This window comes from Dipteris shenzhenensis, chromosome 29 (assembly GCF_047967505.1).
Source record: "Dipteris shenzhenensis isolate YYH24624 ecotype China chromosome 29, Dip_SZ_1.0, whole genome shotgun sequence".
NCBI lineage: Eukaryota > Viridiplantae > Streptophyta > Polypodiopsida > Gleicheniales > Dipteridaceae > Dipteris > Dipteris shenzhenensis.
In genome coordinates this window covers 46,249,290-46,266,585 of record NC_141624.1, presented here as the reverse complement: position 1 = coordinate 46,266,585, position 17,296 = coordinate 46,249,290, and the positions used below count along the sequence as shown (strand labels likewise).

Genomic DNA, 17,296 nt, shown 5'->3' with positions numbered 1-17,296 from the left:
AGGAAGATGGTGACGATCCGGCAATGGAACCACTAAAACCGGCCTTCGATAAACAAAAGGGCAGTGATCTTCTTCTACTCAGTCATAAACTTCATAAATGGCCACAATGCAAGCTTTTGTCACTTCAATCACTTAGCACAACTTAGAAACACAACAACAAAGGTGAGACTAGAGTGCCCCTGCTCAATGAAAATAGTACACAGTGCACCCACTGGCCCCAAATGCCTTGGCGCCCCTTACGGTATTTATTTAATGCTTCAAAGCTTTACAACAAGGGTTCAACCCTGCACCGTTCCTCTCTGCAAATCCTCTACTTGTCTTCAAGGCATCTAATCCAAGTGCACCACTAGAATTCCCATTGGCAAGGCATACTCAGGCATCCATACCTCTGACAAACTGAGCTCAAGGCAGCCTCAAGGCTATCACATGCATCCACACTATCCTTAGGCCTTCCATGGGATCACCCTTACCTCTGGGTGCTTGCTAGAAATTGTAGGAGTCCTAAAAGGACTGCAAACAACACGCATGCACTGCAAAAGCTGCAAAGCAAGAAATAACAAGGAAAAACGGAACCAAGCACCCTTGACCCAAATGCGTGTACATGCAGCCCAAAGTCGCTGCAAATAGCCCACCTGAGCTGAGTAATAGGCCAACACGAGCCCCTTCACAAGCCCCATACAAATTGTACGGCAAATTTGTGCATAAGAATTCAGCTTTGTCAAGAAGCCACAAGAATGCATTCAGCAACAGCCAAGAGCATCGTGCACAAGGTTGGAGAATCTGTATTGCAAACCATGCATACTACCTACTGTAGCAGCGAACAACTGAATCGTATGGCATGCCGTACCAACTGCTGTATGATCCCGTACCAGCATCAATTAATGGACCCGTAGGGATCTACACAGCTCCTCAATCCCCTTCCATATCGTCGTACGACCGCCAGCTATCTCCGTTTGTCCGCGCGGAAGAGCCCGAGAGATCGCGTCGTACCGTACGTGATCCTGCTGCGCCATTTTCCTTCATGAGTCCTTCTAAGGCCTTCTTTTCCAAATTCTCTTGCATGGCCTTGCCACTTGGAAGCCCACGTTTTAGTTTGGCCCTAGGGGCCCCTAAGCCCTAGTTGGTGAACACCAATGACCAACTTAGAGCTCATTTTCCCCTTGCCCCCTCTAGTGGGACCACACCAATGACAAACTTCAATTTCTAAGGTTCTTTGGGCACTTCTTGGCCCTAGGCCTTATATTTTCCCCCAAGGCATAAATGCTAGGGGTCCTAGCACATCAAGCAACCCTTGACCTCGCCCCTTGTTTTCCTAGGGTCCTGCCCACATCATGCAGGCCAACATGCATGCACTAACAATCACATCCTCGTGACATACCCCTCTCTTGAAACATTGCAAGCGCCCTGTATGAGAAACTGGCATAGCATATATGATTGTTCAGATCCTAGTGTGGCAATCCATATTTACTGCGAAAATCTCATAGTGACTAGTACACTAATCATAGAAGTTCCAAGTCAGATATATTGTCAGGAAACAATACCTCGGGTGAAATATACAATGTCACCAAGCAACCTCTAGATATCTGAGCCTGTTTGTACAAAGAGATAGAGGTTCTACCCCTCTCTTCAGCATGAGGCCATGCTCCAGACCTACGCTCTACTGAATAGTCCATTCTATGCACCATTGGCTAGCAAGCAGTGCTGATTAGATGAGGGAGCAGTGGAAAACATTGGGAGGCACTATTCCTGATCATTAGGAAAAGGAGTTTATGAAAGCAGCTACAGAGGCAAATGCAACAGATTCCCATTTTGGGGTGCGGAAAATGTGTTTGTGTGAGCAAAAGAAAATGAGTTAGTCCCCTTGGACGGTGGTCAATTAGAGTTTCCTTTGAGAGCATACGATGCTGACCTTTGGAGGCCGTATGGGGGACAGCAGTCTCTAGATAGGATAATGAAGTTGCACCTTGGTGATTTGTGGTGTGCTAAGTCAACTGGTTGGCTAGTTGCTATTTTATTACTGCAAGACATCTTTACTATATCCCCTCACATATGGCCATGGGATATTGTAAAACGTGCAAATATATGAGCAATGTTGTTCCTATGCAAAGGGGAGAGACTGCATGCCTGATTCATCATTCTCCAAGAGATCAGATAGGAGGAAAAGACATCTTTCCAAGAGGGTAGTGCATTGCTTGAAGCGGGTGGGAGCCCTAGGTTCATGGCTCAACAGGGGTAAGTGACCACAGCTTTGAACAAACAGAGAGCAAACCAAATGAACTTGATATCAGGGCCAACAGGAGCTGCATGGTATAGCAGTTTATTGCAGATGACGGCGGCCACCCCTTCTTTTTCGATATACTCTCCTGTTTTTCTGAAGCTGAGTGGGCTAACAATAGCTTTGTCAACCAAAGGTTGCACCATTTTAATGTGCAGCTAAAGAGGCAGGGGATGCCGCTGAGGTGTCTCCACTTATCTCCACTTATGTGAGCATCAGTCCAAAAGCTGATGAATATACTCGATTAGCCCCCAACACGCCTGTGATAGCCCCAATCTCACTTCTATATAGATGGTTAACTCAAACTTTACTGCATGCCTATCTTCATGGTATTCTGAATCCTGATTCACCCCTTCCAATCCCAGCTTTGCTTTCATCGTCCATTACCATTGTCACATAAAAGCCGGAAGAAAACAGAGTATGAAAAAACAATGTAAATTTCTTTCAAAATGCCATTAGATAAGAAAATCCTTGGTTATCTGCCTCTTTATCGGCACAATGCTTGTTATGCTTGTCTGAAGCCTTTTGCTCTTATGTATAAAAAGCATCCTACAATTAAGCTGATTGAAGCACATTTGTGCAGGAAATGGTCAGAAGCACAGGGCATAAATTGAGCCAATGGCTTCAAATTGGTGGCTTGAAAGCATTTGCAGATGGATCTTTAGGTTCCAACACTGCTCTGTTCAATGAGGTGACTTTGTGGAAGCAAAGGGCATGGATAAGTAAATCATACAACAGTGCAAATCTGACCTAAATGTCTCAAGTAGTCAGCTTTAAGATTCAGAATATTAGTTTTATGGGTTTTGTCATTTTCTAGTATAAGGTCCTTTTATTGGTTTCAGTAAAAAGATGAGCTTTAATTTTCTAGTCCCTAATAGGAATTGTGACGAAAGATTGCTGGTGATGAATGATAAAACAGTCTTGTGTTTATTTGAAAGATTAGTGGTCTTGCCAAAATCATGGGCAAGGAAAGTAGAAAAGAGGATGAGTATAAGGTGGCTGGAACAACTTTGCAAAACATGTGCTTTTTCAAAATTCTTTTATGATATGGTCACGTTTCAGCATTACTTTAAAATGTCGAAAATTAAAAATCTTTCACTACTTCCAAATACTGTGTGTTAGCTGGATTGCTGGCATGGTGTAATCTGTTAAGATTTTTTATTTCCCAAAAGAAAATTGAGAAAACAAAAACAGCTCAGTAATCCATAGGACGCTTGACCAATCAAAAGGGGAACGTGGCTGTCTTCCTGCTTCTCAGGACCCCAGCTCACTGCCTAGAGTGTCTCAGAAACAGGTGCCAACAGCAGGCTAGGGGCTGTACAACCAGCAGATTCCTCGATCCATGAGAATTCAAAAAATACCTGCAGCCTCGAGCTGCTGCTGCTCCCCGCTCCTCCTGCTGCCCTCCCCTCGACTCCCCTCCTTGCTGCCTCCTCCCTCCCCTCCCTCCCTACCTGCTGCCCCTTCGCCTCCCCTCTCCTCCCCTCCCCTTCCCCTGCTGCTGCGCTACCCCCTCCCGCGCTGCTGCTGTGCTACCCCCCCCCCCCCCCCCCCCCCGTGCAGCTGCTGCGCTGCCCCCCCCGCGCTGCTGCCTAAGCTGCCCCCCCCGCTGCTGCTCCCGCCCCCCCCCCCACGCTGCTGCTGCTTGCACGTCCCCCCTCCCCCTTCCCTCTCCTCCTCTCCCCCCCTCCTTCTCTCCTCCCCTCCCTCTCTCCTCTTCACTCCCCTGCTGTCCCTTTCCCTTCTCTCCCTTGCTGCCCTCCCTCTCCCCCCTTCTTCAACCTCCCTCCTCCTTCAACCTATCCCCTACTTCTTCTGACTTGCTCTCTCTTCTCTCTCCCTCCTTCCTTCACCCTCTCCCTTCAAGTGTACCCCCGTTTTTTGGGGGGTCTCCTGGGCATCAGGAAAGCAGACGGAGTTTTTTTGTGTGTGTTTGAGTCCGCCTTCCCCACCTCGATTGACGAATGTGCACCCATTCAATCAATCCGTTATCACACATGCCCGCCGCGAGAACCGTCACATTTTCAAAAGACGAGCTGCAGCAGTTGCAAAAGGACTTGGAGCATGAGTGTTCCACGACTCTCTTCGCATGCATCTTTGGTTCACACCCCTCCAGATCACAGGCTAGAGATCAGATGCTTGCAGCGCTTCCCCAAGAGCTCGAGACTTGCTACAGGCCGGGTTTCTATTTCTAGGCTACAGGAGGATTTTATTGTTTCCCTTTCAACTGGGCTTTGACCCAGTGGAAGAGGACGAGCAGGGAGTTTCTGTTTTCATCAGGTTCTCTGGTCTCCCCTTAGTTTATCACTGGCTTCTTTCAGTTATAAGCGAGAGGTTTGGTGTGGTAGCAGAGATCCCCCCTCTTCCTGGCGAGCCCTTTTCGGCTGCTGAGGCGGTCAGGATGGATGGGGTACCCAGGGTTAGGGTCATTGTCCAAGACCCTAATATTTCAGATGACCACATCATGCTACAGTGACCTGATGGGTCTTTCTTCCGCCAGAGATTTGAGGTTGCAGGTCGGCAGGACCAGTGCAGGATTTGCAGATCCTCGGGGCACTTCGCGAGAGATTGCCCAAAGAAGAAAAAGAGACCTAGAAAGCAACCATATCGTACTAGCGTACGACAAAGAGCAGGAGCAGGACCTACCGCTCCACAGGCACCGCCTCAGACACAGGCTCCCCCCCCTCCTAGGGCTACTCAAGTCCCTCCTGCACCCCGCCTCTAGCTGACTCACAAACCGAGGGACTGATACACCTTATCCCGAAAGGCGGCAACGAGAATTTTGTATCCCATTGGAGACCCATCACCCTTTTGGGCACTTTATACAAAATCCTTGCCAAGGCGATCAGCATCCGATTGCAGTCCCTTCTTCCATACTTCATCCATGATACTCAGACAGGTTTTGTGCATGGCAGGAGCATATTTGATAATATCTTTTCCTTTTGGGAAGCCACAAAGTGGGTTATGCAGAGCAAGCAAAGGCTGGCAGTTCTACTCTTGGACTTTAAGAAAGCCTACGACAAAGTAGATTGGGGTTTTCTTGAGGGCACTCTTCTACGATTTGGATTTTCAAATGCATGGATTAGAGGGGTGGCCTCCGTTTACAGATGAGCACATAGCCAGGTTTTGATCGAAGGGGTAAGGGGTGACGGGTTTCAGATTTCCAAGTCAGTTCGTCAGGGATGCCCTTTAACCCCCTTCCTCTTTCTTTTTGTGGCAGAAGCTATGAGTATCTTCCTTACATCTCAGGCTGATCTTTATGGGATAAGAATGCCCTTGAGATAGGACCAGGAGCTTCTTCACTGTGAGTTGGCTGATGATATTGCTATTTTTATTGAGGCCTCTTCGCAGTCAATTGATTCTTTTTGGACAGCCTTGGATATCTTTTGCTCAGCTGCAGGGACACACATTAACTAGCATAAATCCTTTGGCTTTTGGATCAGTGATGAGGACACTCCAGGCTAGGGAGTTGACATTGGCTTTTCCTGGATTCAGAGGGGTGTTCCTGTCAGATATTTGGGATGCCAGGTAGGATTGGGCATCTCTCCAGCACAACAGTTTGCCCCAGTACTAGAAAGTATAAGGAAAAAGCTCCTTTTTTGGAGCTCAGCCAAACTCGACCTTGCATCTAGAGTTGTGGTTAGTGAGCCGGGTTCTTTTGGCCACCGCCTGGTTTGTGTGTTCTTGCTGGTGCCGGTCTAGGAATTGCATCACTCAGCTCATTAGACCATTCATGAATTTTTTATGGAGTGGACTTGATGGCATGGCAGATGTTGCAGTAAGGGTGGCCTAGGAGACCATTATTCTCCCTACATGTGAAGGGGGCCTTAATATCATTGACCCGGACTTGCAGTGCAAGGCATTGCTTTGTAAGGTGGTGGTGGTGAGGAGACTCATGCCTGGGCGAGAACCTTGGAAGGTTTTCTTTTTTGGACGCATTCAGGCTTGCACACCTACCTTGGGAGATGATTGGGTGGACAGCCCTCGCTGGATTTTTACTTCCGCCTCTCTCAGATCTCCTGCCACTCCTCTCATGACTGCCATCCTAAAAGCTTGGGGGAGCTTCAGGAATACTCTTCGAAGGGTTCCACCCTCTACGCTCGAAGAGATTGATAGACAGCCGATCATTTGGAACGATAGTGTACTTGATGAGCATGGCAGACCACTAGGCACTTCCCATTACATGCAGTGGTCTAGATGGCAGAGAGGCCCCGCCTACACAGTAGGCACTTGGGAGGCTTTTATCAGGCTACTTGAGGATCAGAGACTACAGTCCATGAGTCACCTTAGAGGGGTAGCACGCAGGATTCAGCAGATAGATGCAGCCATCCCGGTGGAATGGACAGTTGATATGCCTATTACTTCCATCACTTGGATGGGAGCTTTTTCGAGGACAGCAGTTCCTCTACAGGTGATCGCTCTTCGAGGTCTCGGGAAAGATGCACTGGTCTTTGACGTTGGGGTTGGAGGTATACTCTCTAGATCCACGGATGATATTCTTCTAGAGGTTGCCTTTCAGCTTGTGAAGATTGTTGGTTTTGTGGACCATGGAGTGGGCTTGCAGTGGTACTTAGACCCCGACCCTGTACTCTTGGCCTTGGGATCCTGGAGGTTTTGGTTATATGGAGGTGCACCTATCAGGTGCTTGCAGTGGGACCCAGGAGAGTGGGAGTGGATAGATCATGGGTACCGAGAGAGGGGGATTCCTTTCTTTCGTTTCACGGTAAGTAATGCCAAGAGATTTCAGTTGAGCAGTAGGGGTTGGATTCCCTCCAAAGCCCCCCATTGGGACAGCTTCTTCATCACCGTAGATTTGGGTAGGAATTTCTGGAGGAGGCTCTGGAAATCCCTCAGAAATAGAAAGATCACTTTTTTCTTTTGGCTTTCTATTCATGGAGGGATTGCAGTGAACCTGTGGAGATCACGATTAGGGGCTTATCCCACTTGCCCTCGCTGTCATTCTGCAGAGGAGTCAATGCGACATTGGCTTTGGGATTGCAGTCAGGCGAGGACTGTTTGGAAAGGGGTTGCTCGGATACTCGGCATTTTTCATACTTCCACTTTCTTCATGACTTGGGGCTTGGGCGCATGGTTATCCCTTACTGGGCCCCAGGTGTTTTATGAGGGTGAGCCTTCTTCTTGGGCACTCTCGATCCGTCGGCAGGTGATAGAGCCCTGCTCTCTTCAGGATGTACCACTTCCTCCCTTCAAAGCTTCGCATGCTTCAGTGGACACCTCTTGGGAGATTTTGGCTACCATTTCCTCTTGGCACATTTGGAGAGCCAGATGCACAGAGGCCTTGGATGGCACCTAGATACACCCATCACAGGTGTTCACGGGTATTTGGAGTGACACGGTTCACACTTTGATAGCCATATGGGCTAGCATGCAAGGCCCTTCACAGGAAGCCTCTTCTAGGAGGATTGTATTTCTTCGACTTTGGAGGGGTTCTTCCTTTTTCTCAGAGGTTTCTACCGGATTGAGATGGCACTATCAGCCCCAATCCTTTCTTTTTGGCTCTTGAGCTTTTCAAGCATTGCAAGGTGTATCCCGTATGGAGCTTGCTCTAACAGTTTTCTTTAATACTTAATAGAAGTTTCTTTTTGCACCCAGAAAAAAAAAAAAACCTGCAGAGCATGCCTTGCAGAAACACTCCCACCTTTTGGCAATCTCTTCCTAGATCTCTCTGTGCTCTACTCCCATGTGGCCTGTAGGGTGTATATGATATGATGGCATATGTTGACGAGGGTGTTTGCAGACCAAATCTGCTGCCCCCCCATCACTACATCGTAGTGTGCTACCGAGATATCCCATAGTGTGATACTGGCCACCAACTCTTAGATGCCATCCTCTTGAGAGTAGACAGGTCCCTGGTGAGAGGGAGGGACCAAGTCTTGGATATCCATGTTCATGATGCTTAGACCATCTATGGTGTAGGCTAGAGGGACCATCTCAATGGGGGCAGTGTGCCATCCCTCTGTAAACCATTTTGCCATGTCTGAAGTGAAGTCTTGACGAGTACTCGCATTTTGGCCACCATCTTGAGGGGTCAGAGTGCCGCACATCTTAACATTGATAGGCCACATCTACTCTCATCTGATCTAGCCACGGTCCTACTAGCAACCCTCCATGAGCAACCAGTCAAAAGAAATAGGGACAAAGGCTAGTCCATAGAGGGGCCCAAAACTTGGTAAGGGCCTCATGCGGCCGCGGCCCCCAGGGATGAGAGGAGAGTGAGAGGAGTAAGGGAGGGAGAGGAGTGAGAGCGAGGAGGGAAGGGGAGGGGAGGAGAGAGAGAGAAGGAAGAGAGAGAGAGAGGACTCCTGGGGGCTGCGGCCCCCAGGTGATAGAAGAGGGAAGGGAGTGAAGAGGACATAGAGAGAAAGAAGAGTGAGAGAGAGAGCTAGCTAGTGCCGCTCCCATGACGGACGTCAGCATCCAGTTGAAGCCATCTACTAATGTGGGTGGTTTAGGAGGAGAAGAGCACCTCCGCCACCTGCTCCAAGTGCCCAATCATGGATGGCCAAAACCGCTCTTTTGGATCCCATTGCACCTTGTGCAAGGGTTTGCCCCCCATAACTAGAGGTGGCATGTCACCAAGCTGTAAATACTCCTAAGTCAAAGTTCTAGTTGACCATTTATTAATCATTATTATTGAGTTCTTCATTTATATGATTATGATCAAAGAGTTATTTTTATTTAGTCAAAGTATTGACTTCGGTCAAAGATACTTAACCTCGGTTAAGTAAGCCTAAACCCGGTTAGGAAGATTTGGCTTCGGTCAAGATGGTTAACCACGGTTAACCAAAGAACTAAAGTGCTGACTTTGGTCAGAGAGTGTTGACTTCGGTCAACAAGGATGATAGACAACACACGTGGGTGCTATCCTCATGATAGACCTCTACCTCAGTGTACTTTACTTTTCAGTACCATTAAGCGGCAACACTTGCACCGTGTGTACTTGTTTTTGTGGAGGTCTATTTGGGGCTTTAGCTCTCACTTGTTTATTTTTAGGGTAGTTCCAAGCAGCATGGTCTTTGCCCAAACATTTGAAGCAAAGATTTTCCTGCTTGGCCCTTTCATAATCCTCTTTCTTCAAGAGAGGATAATTTTGTGTTTGAGGTTTCTTAGGGGTTACCTGAGGAACGTCCTTCTTAAAGTGCCCCTTCCTTTTCAAATTGGGAAATTTGTTGAACTTTGGAACAAAACATGTTTGCTCTGAAGTTCCAACTTTGAATTTCCCCATCGTATCATCATATATTTGGGCATACTTAATGGCTTCCTCCAAGGTTTTACGAGAATTTATTTTCACCTCAACCTTATAAGTGTCTTTGAGACCTCTCACGAACCCCTTATTTTTTGGAATTCATCAATTCCCTTCAACTTAAGGACTGCCTCCCTATAGTTTGCTATGTACTGGACTAGAGTGTTTTTACCCATAGTGCAATTGTCCCAAGCCTCCCATGCTCTTTCTAATTCATTTTCCAGTAAAAACTCTTTTAGGAAGGCTTGTTCAAGCTCAATCCAATACCTAGGAATTCTATCATATTCCTTGAGGCTCATCCACCGTTTGTAGGCTTTATTTCCAAGAGAAAGACTTGGTTCCACGACTTGATTTTCAGGAGGAGTATTCTTGAGTCAATGGAAGTCTCGCCACTTTTGCAAGAACGTATTAATCGCATCTTTATTATGCTCCTTTTCTTCCCCATTGAAAATTGGCGGTTTCAAGTCTTTAAGGATGTTAGAGGTTTCTCTAAGTCGAGAGGTGGACCTCTCAACTTGATTAGGAGGAATCGGTGATTTTTCTATAATAGTTACCAATTGAGAATCAGCTAACTTAGTTATGGCTTCAGCTAGGGTTTTTAATGTATCATTGATAGCTCCTAGCTGTGTTTCTATATTTTGCGTTCAAGTGTCAAGTTTAGTGAACTCCGTAAATGGAATTCCATAATCACCGTAATTTATATCCTCCATTTCCAAGTTATCCTCTTGAGTTTCATTTTGTACCTCCTTATGTATTTCCTCTCCAGCTACAGCTTTTCCTTTCCTAGTCCTTTCCTCGGCCTCTCTAACCATGTCGTCCCTTTCTGGAGTTGTCGTTTTAAAGACGCGTATTTTTCAGAAATAATAAAGCAAAACGCTTTATATCAGAGAGAAAATCATGATGCCCTCTTCCTTGGTATTTGTTCGATGGTCTTGAATTCACTTTTAAACATAGTGCCATGCATTCCACTTTGCATTTCTGGTTGCATGCCAGTGTTTCCATTCATAACTCTCTGCACTCCGACTTGCATACCCCCAAGCATAAACCTTTGCATAACTTGCATTCCAAGCTGAAAATCAACAGGGTGATTTCCAAGCATTCCTTGATCATTTCAAACTTGGCCAGCCACTACTTGAAACTCAGACCCACCACTAAATATCGTGGATGCACCGTCGGGTGCGGAATGACTTGCTGTCCCCGATTTGCATGCTGAAAACCATTGCCTTGGCCATGCAAATCAACACCAACACTATGAATAAACTGTTGCAATGGAGCATCTTGTCCATTTGGAATAGCTATTGGCTGTTTATTCAATGGCATAGGTCCATAAGGCTGCCTATCAGCATTCCGATCATCATCAACAGAAGCTACCCCAAACAAACATTGCCCATCTTGGGAGGACTCCTGTCCGCTATCCCAATCGTCATCACTATGTGACATACTTGCTGAATTCTCCTCGCTGCAATATATTTACAGCAAGTAATACTTGCAGCAGAGACAACCACAGGCTCACCTCCTTAAAGAAGATGCCGTTGTCTCCTTACCAAAGCAACCACAGACTCACCCCCTTGAGAAAGTTGGTGATGTCCCGGCAACGGAAACATGAAACAGGCCTTCAATTAATCAAAGGGCAGTAAAACTAACAAGTAACCAGTCAACACTATTACAATCACAATTCAGCAAAAGTATTACCAGCAAATTGGGAGCTAGAGTGCCCTTGCACCAAGACAAAGACACCGATTGGCCCCAAACCTTGGCTCCCGTTTAAGTATTTCTTTAATTAATTGAGAGGCCCCAAAATCCAGGCTACATAAAGGATACACTCCTTTTTACAACTGGGGCATTCCACATCCCAGTGGGCATCCACATACCCTGCACAGCCTTTATTGTTCACTGCTCTCTTTTTTTTTTTTGTGGGAAGAAATCTTTTATTGCTGTAGAATAATTACATTCATAGTTACTTCAAGAATGAAGTAGCTACTACTCAACTAAAGATCTCAGTATAAGCTGTATACACATCCTGATCAATCAAACGAGTTTGAAGACAATCGTAGAATGATTGTTGCAGAGAACGTTTGAAGAAAAGAAAGGATGAAAATATTGGATCACCAAAGACTCTATGATTTCTGTTCATCCATAAAGTCCATAGGATCCAATAGCACACCCATACAAAAAATAAATCAAAACCCTGTCTCTGCGGATGAAAACCAAACAACCAAAAAAATCTGCCAAAAGTAATAGTAGGAAATCGCTGTCGAAGCCTCTGTCTGATGAGAGCAATGAGATCAGAAGTATTTGGACAGAACCAAAAAATGTGAAGCACTGGTTTAGTAGAGTGCTGGCATCTGTGACAAACAGCTGAAGCAATATGCCTGTGTGCGAGTAACTGTCCGGATGGAAAAATGCCAAGGAGAACTCGCCATAGGAAAAGCTGTTGTCGAAGAGGGACTTTGTAATGCCAAAGGAGACGCAGCCTTTTTCTCCACCACTTCATTGGACGATCCATATACCAAACAGTATTTGCTCTATGGGAAATCCAAGGTGGAGGTAATAACACTTTATACAGTGATGACACTGTAATATGTGAGAGCTTCAAAGGACGGGCATATAAGGAAGGAGGGCGTAAAATCCAATCCTCAAGCCGATTCTGAAGTTCCAAATGAGGTACCGGCAAGTATGGTTGGAGCATTGCTGAAATTTTATGCCATAAAGGATGATAATGAGCTCCCAAGCCATATTTGCGAGCAGCCATAGAAAAAGATAAAATTGTGCCATCATCCTGAAGTACATCCACCACAGATGAAATGCCTTTGAAGGAGAGAAAATAAGAACGTCGGGGTTCTTGTATGGCCAAAGAAGGGTGGAATACTTTAGACCAAAAAATATTCTCTACCCTCAAAGAGTTGCCCGAGAGAGAGTCCCTGCCATGCCATTCCAAGTGGGATAGAATGTGTTTCCAATCAAGAAGTAGACGAGAGACAAAAGGGCATCCTCTGTTGCCTTGGTCACTGCTCTCACTAAACCTGGCAATGAGCATCCATCTCTATTCCAGATTGATTGCACTCAGCCTGAAACTGTTACTAGCAGCCCACTCAGCCACTCAGTTCCCGACAGTTGTCACTAGTGCCCAATTAGCCATTCATCTGCTCAAAGCTGAGAAAGAAAGCATACAGGAGCTTTCTCCATTGTCCAGGGCTGTCATGTCCAAAAGTCTCTCACCCTATTGACAGCATAAATCTTGAGAGATCAACTTGATTTCCATAAAGGAACTTGCATCACAACACAGCAAACAAAGGCAGTCACACCTGTACCACCTCTTGCGAGGTTCTAGGAATACTACCCATTCCAAGCATGGATTTCTCGACCCCTTCCTACTCGGCAATGAGGTTGTACCAAAGATGTGCCGTCTGCCTAGCAGCCACTGCCTGCATGTGACCCATCTCCTAGAGCAACCAAAAACATATTCCCACACGGAACATGTTACTAGTCAAAGCCAGCAAATAGGATATGCAATGAATTCAATCCCACTTGCATTCAATGCATGTTCAACTCTCGGTAGGCATTAGAATTCCAAACATTAGCCCTGCTGGGCCCTGCTCACACACCCCAGTGACAACAGGCATCCACATCAGTGCTAACACCTGCATAAGAACCGGGAGTTGTTGCAAGCAGCCCAAGCTGGGTCACACAACTCTCTAAACTGCCACAGGTGTCTACTACCTCACTGAGATACCCAAGCAATGGGTAAAAGCATAAGGAGCCTGCCCATAATCTCCAGGAAACCTGCATTCAAGCCAAAAAGCAATACTTGTGCATCTCTCTCCTACTTTGGCACTCCAAACTAACTTTCAATCAAGAATAATCGTAAGGAAAGGATCGGGCATTCTCAATTAACCCAAAGACAACCAACTCAGCTCATTCACGAGAAAATGCAAGAGCAAGGGCTGTACTCAGCCCCACCAAGGAAAAGCACAAGTCCCTTGTGGCCAACTATGTGCACATACGAAGAGAAGCCATCAAACAAGTCCTTCTCGTCAACCTGTGAGCATACATGTTCCACTCGAGCTCCAAAGCAGTTCCCTTGATCAGCCCGTGAGCTCATGTGCTCAGCTCGAGCCCCAAAACACCGACTAGCAGCAGCTCGTGAGCAAATCCGTACTTTGAATAGTCCGTACATAGATGCACTCACTGTTGTGCCTGCAGGCTATACCCTTGCCTACCGTACACATTGTACGGTTGACCCGTACGTACAATATAGGGCTGTTCTGTACAACTGCACGGATGTTCCGTACACAGCTGTATGGCTCTCCGTTCAGCCATGAAAAATATTCCCTACACTAACCAAGCCTTCCATGTAGCTCACTAGAACCCGTACAAAGCCAGTACGGCTCTTTCTAGCCTGCTGCCCACGCACGTCGCCCGATGCAAGGCCACCCTCATGAACCTTATGTACGAGCATTCCTAGCCCCTGCGTGCAGTCCGCCTTGGTTTACCACCTTCCAAGCGTCGTGATGCCTCCTAAGCTCCCCGCTACTTGTGCGACGATAGCCTGTGATTCGTTCTTTCTTTTCCATGTTTTCCCGTCGCCTGAATGGTTTTGCATGTGCATGCCACATGGCAGCCCACGTTTCCATTTTCCCCCTTGGGCTTTAGTTTTCCCCCAAGCTTTCTATATGGTCACTCCAATGACCAACTTGAAAGGCATTTGCCCCTTGCCCCCTCTATGGGGTCCATTCCAATAGCCCAACCTTGGATCCTTAGGGCCTTTTGCCCCCCACTTGGACCCAACCACCATTTTTCCCCCAAGGCATTTATTACTAGGGGTTTCTAGCATTCCAAGCAACCCATGACCTCGCTCTTTGTTTTCCCAGGGTCTTGCCCACATGCGGCCCAACATGCATGCGCCAGAAATCACGCCCTCCTGACACCTATGCCGACAATTCTTCATACCCTGTGTAAGGAGTTGCAAGGATTTTAGTCTCATCAGTTGATGGGACTGATCTATGCCTTTCAGGTGTCCTTTAAGTGCACTATGCTAAATGACAATCTTTTTTTTTGGTAAAATCCATTGTATTTATATGCTCATAAATTTACAATATGGGAGGTCTCCCACACACTAGCAAAGAACTCCGAAAGAGAGCCCAATAGAAGAACTCAAAAACAAGTAGAGAACACTTCAAGGCAAGTAGCATCCAAATCCCTTGCAGCAATACTGTCATGTAAAGACTGCTTAAGGGACATTCTGAAGAAAATATATGCCTGAGGAAACTGTTGACCCATCCTAGAGTGCAGTCTCTGTGTCCAGATGGTCCATAATACCCAAAAGCGAGTCCAATGAAAGAAAAGGAGTAATGGAGACATCTGAGATGAGCAGCATCCAAACATCCAGAAAAGTTTCCCAAATCTGATAGAAGGGAACCGAAGCCGCAGTAAATGAGAAACCTGAGTGATCAATGTGCGAGAGTGCGGGCAAAACCATAATAAGTGAGGAACTGTCTCGCGAGGATGAGAGCAACGGGGGCAGAAAGGAGAAGCAATGCGGCGAGCTGCCAATTGCTAAATGACAATCACTTGAGAACTCCACAACATAAGCAGAATAAGAAAATCTCGTCATACACTAGTGAACAATCCCCATATTGGGAAGAGACAAGAAAAATGAGAAAGTGATCAAGATGGCCAAAGTACATATCACTGGACCAGTGTCTCCAGGTCACAAGTCACAAGTCACAAGAACACACAGGTCTATCCCCATAGTAGACAGAGGGTACACACAAGTCTCTCCACACTCTCTCCTTGGCGAGCTCGTAGCTCCAGCCTCAATCTCTCCTCACACTCTCCTTTCTCCTGCTCCAGTGCCGAACGTTGAATGCCCCCTGCTGAATGTCTCCCTCCCCTCTCCCCCTTCGCCTTCATCCTCATCCCCGCCTTGGAGGGCCCCTTCTTCGCTGAGAATCCCCCCCTTTCTTCCCATTGGTCATCCTCTTATCTGCTTAGCTGTTGACGATAGCCGTTGTGCCGTTGGCTCTCTTGATGGCTATGGCGACTTCCTGACTCCCTGACTCGCCAACCTCTTCTAGTCAGGATGGTGTAAATTCTCCATGCAAGTGCGCTGGATCCCCTTACCACTGAACCACTGTGTAACTGTAAATACTCCTGACTGCTCCATGTGCTAAGCTCACTCTCCATGTGCGCAGCTCTCGATGAGATCGCCTTGGGTATGATACTCCTGGTTGACGTGTGGTTGACATGTGTCGACACATGGTTGCCTCAAATAGTACTCCTGGATGAACCCGTGTGATCCACTCCTTGTGTCGTGTGGTTGACTTGTGTTGACACATGGTCAACATGTGGTCAACCCATGTCGTCATGTGGTCAACGCCTGTCGACACGTGGTCAACGTCTGTCGTTGTGTGGTCAGGGGTGTTTCTATTGTAACAGTTTCCCCCGCCACTATCATTCACCGTCCCGGTGAATAGAAATGGAGCAGGAACCCATCAAAGAAAAAAGAACTTACAAACCATTGAGATGGTGATGGAGTAGGAAAAGAAAATGGTACAGACCATGTGGTTTGCCATGCAAGTAATTCCAAAATTTGTATTAATTTGAAACTGGGAAAATAAACTGCTGCTTGATAAGGGACAGCATGGAAAATTGCAAAAAGAACTGAGTACATCTTGAGATAAAACACCCTGATATTCACATTGAGAGCCAAGCAGCTTGGCAAAAATCTAACAGTGCAAAAAAAAAAAAAACCCAAAAACCCATGTATTAAATTACTGAGGGAGGTCATCAGTAGCCTTCTCCTCTTCCGCCTTCGTATGTGGCTCTGTGGCCTTTTGCTCATCCCTTTGCTCTGCCCCAGTCATATGTAGCTGTGGATGGGGTGTTTCCTCCTCAGCCTCAAGCATGTCCATCACATTTCTCAGATTTTCATACTTGGCTTTATACCGGTGGTATCGCTGGTAGTAGTGATCCTTTTGCCCTTGCAAGGTGGACTGGGAAGTCTGGAGGGTGGCCAACTGTGTCCGAAGATCTGTGAATTCTTCTTCCATGGATGAACGCTTCTTTTCCAATTCAGCCACTCTAGATTCTGATTTTTCCTTGGCAATCTCTAAGGAAGATGACGACTCCTTTAACTGTGTGATCTCGTGAAATCTAGTCACCTCTGTGACATGCTAGCTTTGCAAAGTTGCCAGAGGTGCTGCATGCTGGCTGCGTAGTGTTCACATGTGTTCACATCTTGGACTTGACATGGACATGACTTGGACATGACATGACTTGACATGGACATGACTTGGACATGACATGACTTGACATGGACATGACTTGGACATGACATGGACTTGACATGGATATGACGGAAGCAATACATGACTGAAGAGTGCCAAACCTCAACCTCGACTCACCATGGTCAAAGTCAATCAGAGGGAAGTATTTTTTTTTTTCCGAAAAAACAGTGCTAATTATATTACTTCGAGAACAAGATACAAAAGGTCAGCTTGTAGCTGACGGGCTGCGTCACAAATCGGACACAGCCCTAAAAGGTAACACAATAAATCACTCTCTCACGTCGGGATAAGGCGAGTATGAATGAACAGCCATCGGGGTGGTGAGTAGCACCACCGAAGGCCCTGCGAGGTCTGCTCGAAGAAGAGGCCCTGAGTGTTCCAAGTCCGAAGGAAGCGTCTCCGCTTCTCTTGACCGGACCGGAAATCTCCCTTGAGGGTATGAATAATCTCGCACCAAATATCAGTCAT

The 17,296-nt window shown here is 46.7% G+C and overlaps 1 protein-coding gene across 3 annotated transcripts in view; it reads left to right on the top strand.

Annotated features, from left to right (window-relative positions):
• Window positions 1-17,296, top strand: part of LAF3 (Amidohydrolase family) — a 259,740-nt gene that overhangs the window by 109,220 nt on the left and 133,224 nt on the right. For all 3 annotated transcript variants that reach the window (XM_087400545.1, XM_087400544.1, XM_087400546.1), the window contains one exon: window positions 2,859-2,966. In XM_087400545.1, the coding sequence (XP_087256671.1) occupies window positions 2,859-2,966 (108 nt within the window). The remainder of the gene's footprint in view (window positions 1-2,858; window positions 2,967-17,296) is intronic.